Source organism: Rhipicephalus microplus, chromosome 2 (assembly GCF_043290135.1).
Source record: "Rhipicephalus microplus isolate Deutch F79 chromosome 2, USDA_Rmic, whole genome shotgun sequence".
In the NCBI taxonomy this organism is placed as follows: domain Eukaryota; kingdom Metazoa; phylum Arthropoda; class Arachnida; order Ixodida; family Ixodidae; genus Rhipicephalus; species Rhipicephalus microplus.
This window is the reverse complement of record NC_134701.1, coordinates 130,759,263-130,765,909: the sequence shown is the minus strand read 5'-3', so window position 1 is coordinate 130,765,909 and position 6,647 is coordinate 130,759,263. Positions and strand designations below refer to the sequence as shown.

The 6,647-nt window shown below is 50.1% G+C and overlaps 1 protein-coding gene across 2 annotated transcripts in view; it reads left to right on the top strand.

Moving 5' to 3' along the window:
- The first annotated feature begins 867 nt into the window (after nucleotides 1-867).
- LOC119170731 (1-acylglycerol-3-phosphate O-acyltransferase PNPLA3) overlaps nucleotides 868-6,647 on the top strand; it is a 60,730-nt gene continuing 54,950 nt past the window's right edge. The window contains exon 1 of one of the 2 annotated variants that reach the window (XM_075886800.1): nucleotides 868-1,665. In XM_075886800.1, coding sequence (XP_075742915.1) covers nucleotides 1,506-1,665 — 160 coding nt within the window. In that variant the 5' untranslated portion in view covers nucleotides 868-1,505. The remainder of the gene's footprint in view (nucleotides 1,666-6,647) is intronic. The other variant, XM_037421980.2, reaches the window with a different exon arrangement.

The window sequence follows — 6,647 nt, the reverse complement described above, 5'->3', positions numbered from 1 at the left end:
CAGTAACTGGTGGGCCGTTGTAGTTGGCCGTAGTTAGATCAATCTAGAATAGCCGTGGTGACGTTGTCACGAAGTTAGAATGTACGCAATAAAAAAGAAAACTAGATCATTCTTGCCACAGCGCTACTGCAGTGTACGGCGTTTAACTCAATCTGTGTAAATTTTATTTTTTTTTTCTTCACGTGCAAACCGTTTGAAGGAAACGCAATAGACAACTAAGTCATCGCTTTCGCCGATTTTCCGAAGTGTAAGCGACTTCAATTGTTACATGTTCTACCATCACAAAGCGTAAGGTAAGGCTAAAATACGGTGAAAACTTTTAAACTCGGTGTGTGTAGTATTTTTTGTGCGCTCGCAGCTAAACACTGGGGAAGAAAACAAGTAAATTCGAGAGAATATATGTTTACGACAACGATTGTCAAAACCCTACTGACTAAATAAAGATTCAAAGTAACGATTTCACCAAGCTTTTGTGTGAAAAAAAGAAAAAAAAGAAACCTCAATCAAAACAACAGCTGGTTTCGCCATCGGGGAGGAATCGAACCGAACGTGCGCATTGGAAACCGGGCTTTCGCGAGGGGAAAAAAGAACGAACGTCAAGCTATAAGTACTATAGCTAATAACTCAGACCTAGGCACATCATTCCCCGGCTAACAATTAAAATAGAATCAAAGAGCGATCAGCGCCGACTTTCCGGCGGAGGCAGCATCGCGCGAGCGCGCGGGCAGCAGGCCAGCTTGTTGCCATGGCATTGACGCATATCAACGTCACAACCACGCCACGTTCTCTAGACCAATCGGGATACCTCGGGATGCGAGGCACACCTCCGTGCGCCGGAAGAACGCGAGCTTTCTCTTGCTTTGTTGATGGTTTCAGTGACCCTGCGGCGTTTAGCGACCGTCAAAGCGCTGCCGCAGCTGGTGCAGCTTTGGGAGAAAAACCAGCTGGCCTAACTACTCGCTATGTTTGTTTGGCGAAGAACTACGACGTTAGGGCAGTGTTAAATGCACATTGGGCAGCACAGAGAGCTTACATCGTACCGTATTGTGCGAGAAGGTACCCCTCACGCGCGCGCGCGGATTACGTCTGTGGGAAACACCCAAACAAATGCGTGACGCCTCTCCCAGCCTCTCCCGATGAGGAGGAGAGGCGCATCTGCGGCGGTCTCTCGTGACTTGGCCGATGTCGGCGGCATAGCTGTCGAACGATCGCTGCCGGCTGGATGCGTAACAACGTTGCTTCCTCCTGCGCATCAAATCGACTCTGTGAAGGTGTTGCGCTACCACAGCTTCGCAGATACTTCAGAAGAAAAGCGAGTGTGGTGTAAAACGAAACTAGACTGTTCTTTTCTCGAGCAACTCTTGAAAGCACATACCTTCGTGTAAACTGTGTGGTGCGCGAAGCGGACCGAGGAGACAGAGAAGTGCGGATTTTGACAGTTCCCAGCGACTTTCGCGCGGTCGTCGGTCATCGTAAGGGAGCCTGTACTCTGTAATCGAGCGGCCATGAATCTGTCATTCGCGGGTTGCGGTTTCCTGGGAATCTACCACATCGGAGTGGCCAGTGCGTTTCGGGAGTACGCGCCGCAGATATGCCTCAACAAGATCGCCGGAGCGTCGGCTGGATCGCTGGCCGCTGCCGCCCTCGCCTGCGAAGTGCCCTTGGGTAAGTGCGCTTCACCCCGCGTTTCATCTCCGTTTTCGTCTGCTCAGCATGTCTCGCATTGTGCGCGAAAAGCGGGCATCTCCGTACTTTTTCGCGCACCGCCGAAGAGCCGACCTTGACCAACACGTGCGGGTGTGCATCATAGCGTGTTTCGAGAGTATACCTTGTTTAATGGACGCCACGGAACCGTCAATAAAAAAAGGAAAGAACGTGCGCTGGAGCATTTCTTTTGCATTCTGAGCTGAAACCTAGTGTTGACGTGAGAAAGAAAGATAAATAAGTGATCACGCATGAAAGGAAAATAGAGTGGATAGTCTTTTAAACGTTATACTTACGTGTGAAATAAGCGTGCAAGAGTGGCAATGGTTTTTAACGTAATTAGCGATTGTAAATATTGAGGCACCGTTTGAATTCATTGCATTCCAGTGAGCTTCGATGCGTGTGGTCACAGTTCGGTTACGTACACTCTCGGTCTTCGTGAACGCAGTCTTACCATCACGGACCACCTCACAGACTCTGCTTTCGCAATCAGAAAGCACCTTACGGAATGACTACCTTTTGGTTCGTTTTGCTTTTCTTCTTTAGCCACGTTAATTGCATTCCGGATTGTCAACACGCGTTAACGAAAGCCTTATTTGAGGGAACAGCTCGTTGCTGCACGTGCTTCAATGAAAATAATATTCCTGATCGACGCTGTCGACTTTTCCAGATCTCGACCGTCGCGGCATTGATAGATGCGGAGCAAGGCTATGACAGGTGTGGAAAGCAGTCCCTTGTGTTTCTATTGTTTTCTTCTTTTTTTAAACTCTCAGTTGTCTTGCGTTAATTATTTCCCAGTCGCCGTGGAAAGCGTGCGGTTCGGCGTCGCTGGGCGCAGTGCGCCGTTAGTTTCAGCTACATAGTGCTGGGTAAGAAAAGTGCGCATTTGCGTATCAACGCGGTGTTCGTCAAACCGTGACAGCTGGGGCACAGCGGGATCGCTCAGATAGCGTGCGATATGCTCCGGTGACCCCTCAGCGCAGCGATGTTTTGAGTGCTCGCGCGTCGCAGAACGTGCTCGTGTTCGCAACTGTGGGCAGCGTAACACCAATGCTTCACCCGTCACACGAGTCTCTGTTGATTTAAACCACGGTGTTTTTCACAGTTGCGTCTGAATGTCAACAGACAGAGAAAAAGACATAGAAAGTTTGTGATCTCTGATTGGGGATCAAAGGAAGTGCCGTTTATTCTGGGGGAAGTGATTCTTAAATTCTGCATCAGAGTGCGACACCTCAACAGTGGCTCATGAGGGAAGGGGGTAAGGAGGAATTAAAAAGGATAGAGTGAGAAGTAAAGATAAGACAGACAAAGATGTGGACACGGTCGGAGGAGTCCGAGGACGGGATACCACTCAGCGAGAGCTTCACGGCGTCAGGAGATGGCGGAGGGCGAGCCGGTCGGCCAGAGCTGCAGCGCTGTCGTCGGAGATTGCAGAGGCACAACCGTTCGACACGGAATCCAGCGAGCGAGTTTTTATTCGGGCTGTTCTATATTCCGTTGTTTTCGTCTTGTGTTAAGAATAGTTTGCATCTTGTGCATGTCGCGTTAATTTACGCCATTGTTTTTCTTTGACAACAACACGAAACCAGAAAACAAGTCGTCCATGTGCTTGCTGTTAGTGACACCGTGTCTGGCTTCTTGCCAGCTAGAGTAACAGTTGCTCTACAGTGTGTAGTATATTCTAGGCACTATAGTTGCTCTATTGCCAGCCAGGGTGGCACCCTATCGCCAGCCGCTTAAGAACGCCATCTCGCGATGCAGTGTGATTCCGTATTCTTTCTTTCTTTCTCCTACAACTACGAGTTTTGCGATACCATCTTCGTCCCTTTTCCCAGAGCTTTAGATCACATAACAAAAATGCAATGCCGTCTACACCTGTTCATGGTGTCGGAAACCGTGTACCGGTTATGGAGCGACAATGAATCGACTACAGCCGGTGCTGCCTAATATATATAGCGCGCACCCTGCTCTAATTAGCAGGCCGTTCGTTAATGAGGCACACCTGTGACCGTGCAGGTATACATCAAAACTGCATCGTGTAATCGTGACTCTTTCTGTCTCACCCCCCCGCCCTCTTCGTTCTTTCCCAGTTCGTTTTTTTTTTCTTTCTCGCTTCTTTTTCTTCAAATATTTACTACCAACCTACTGCTGGTAAACCACCACAGAGCAGTCGGGGTCGCGCGGGGACCCTGGGCCACACGTGCCCGAATACCTTGGTCAAATAAACTTTTTAGCACCACCACCTTTTGTTTTTTTCCCTCAAGATATATCCTCGAGCATATGTGCAGGCACTGAAACTTTTCAATTGACGCATTTATATCGTTTTGTTAGTACGTCAGTTCTTATGCAATGTCTCATTCTGGGTATTCTTGATATTGTGCCTGTTTTGTCTTGACTACTTGTTCTCACCGCTCTCAAGATAACTGTACGTAATATTTTGTAGTGGTAACAATCTGGCATTATTATTGAGATACTCACTAAAGCAGCGTCGGTGGAGGTCACGGGGGCGCTGAAGCCCCACCCCTAAATATTTTCCCTGTCTTCATTTGCTTCCCCCTCCCTCCCAAAGAACGACGCCTGCGTTCTCCGCTTCTGTGGCCCCATGAAAGAATTAGCCCGTCCGTTTTCGGTGCCCCCCCGCCCCTCTTGGCTTAGTAACAAAAAAAAAAAAAAATCCTGCCGCCACCGCTGAGTATACTCCGCTTTCTGAAATACTGAATGGTCAATTGAGCTTTCGAAGCAGTTTCTTTTTTTTTGTTTTTTTTTCTCACGCAGCACTTCGTCTGTATTTTGCTTGGACAGGAGAATATAAACACTTCATTTGGTGTATCGCTCTCTCGGTCTCGTTTCAGAGCCCGTGGTTTGAATTGCGCGTGGTAAACGTGGCTTCTCAAGTTAGAGCAGAGCGAGAGAAGGAAGCAGCGAGATCTGCACCGTCGTCCTGGGCTGGGTTGGCGCGGCAAAACTCCCTGCTGGCGAGGGAGCAATCGCGCCACTGGCCGTCCTTGTGGGGGCGCCGGGGGGGGGGGGGGGGGGTGCGAACAAACCACCCTCTCCTTGCCCAAGGTCTGCCGCCGATGGCTTTCTGGTAGGCCAAGAGCTAACCGTTTTTCTCGGATGTAGCACATACGCCCGTTGCCTGGAAGTCACGCCGCGCTGACCTTTTATCTGTGCCTGTGTTAACCTTTTGAACTGGAGTGAAAAAGCGCCACAATGCTGGGCTGCGTGCGGGAGTACAATGCTTGGGGTGTCACAGCATCGGCAGTAGATTTTTGATAGAGAGGACTTAGGCGGCGCCCAGGAAGCCGCCGCCCACGTAGATGTGGTAATGCAAAGCAACCGCACGCACCACTGGCCGTTTGGGGGCACATACAGACGGCACTGCAATGTTTACGCGCTGGTTTGCTGCCCCCCCCCCCCACCCGTGTGTGTGTGTGTTATCATGCATGTCCGTGCTAATGCGGAGACAACCCGTCATGAAAACCGGCAGCTCTCAAGGCCGAAGATAAACGCGCGAACAGAAGCAGCTCTCAGCAGAATTCTCTTACAATGTTTCTCATTCGTCATATTTGCCCATGGCAGCCGTGCTATAGGGTGTTTATTGCTTGATAGTAGTACGTTTCTGCAGAATGTTTTCTGGTGGTGGTGGTGCGGAAGTTCAACAAAAAGGAATTAAGCGCTAGCGACAATAACATTCCGTCTCATTCGCCCTCGAGGGATTCCTCTAGTTCAGAATTTCTGCGGAACCGCGTGCCTGTCGGGCCCACCACAACTACTGTTTGTTGGTGACGCTAGTCTGAAATCGATAATACGGCATCCCATGCACGCAATGCTCAGGTACGGTGCTGTGTTGTGGTTGGGCAGATGCATGGGTGCCTGTGCGAGTGCCACTGTATAGCGGCATGGGGTCTGCTACTCATCGCAGTGAGGTCATTCATTCGTGCTCTCACACTAGAAAAAAAATTGAAAAAAAATGAAAGAAAAGGAGTATGTGCGACTCCTTTCGCAATCTCCCGACTTTCCACTTGTAGGACTCCTTTAAAGAGATATGATAACTTCATTTTGAGTCCCATGACTCTCCGAAAAAAGTACAGTGACGCCCCCCCCCCACCCACTCTAAAAGGGAGTTCAGATGTCTCTTGAATGGGGGTTATGTAGGCAAGTCAGAACTATATAACAAACAAGTCGAACTTCTTTTTCGTACAGTGCATACAGTGTTGAATATAGGCTGAGAAAGAGTACCCCTATTTGGAAGACCTGGCGCAAGGTTAAAATTGAGAAGAACCAAAAGAAGGGACAAAGAACGCCTCGTTCTGATTCTCGGTTTCAACCTTGCCCCACGCCTTTGAAGTAATGATGCGCCCGTTGGCCCAACAAAGCGTGCAGAATATCCCCCCCCCCCCCCTCCTTTTCCTCGTCCAGAGGCAGCGATTGCGAAGCTTGGGGAGGTGCGCAGCAGTGCTTTGTACTACGTCGTCACTCGCAGCAGACGGAGTAAGCGACAGCACATCACAACAGATGATGCAGTGTATGCGAGTCCTTGGGGACTGCTGTTGTTGTATGCTGGCTGGATTTGCGCGCTGTCTCGCGCAGCTGCGGGACTCCCCTTGTCGCGCTTGTATATCGAAGCAGTAGAAACACGCACACATCTCATCGCCTCCGAGACAGAAGTAGGCCACCGGAAGATCGGCCGCTATATGCGTGCCTCAATATCCAGAACAGCGGACGTGTCTCGCGCCATTGTAATATCGTGCGGGAAACGCGGGTGAGCGATTGCCCAAGGCCGGCGCGTGCCGTATCGGCCACGGACGCGTGCGTCTGCGCACACTTCCGCCGCTGCTGCGATTCAGATGCAGAAAAGGCGTGCTTCTATTCGGCCGGCGTCGAACACACAGGGAAAGGGTTTGCAGGTTCGTTTGATGCCCTGCTGGTATCTTAACAAC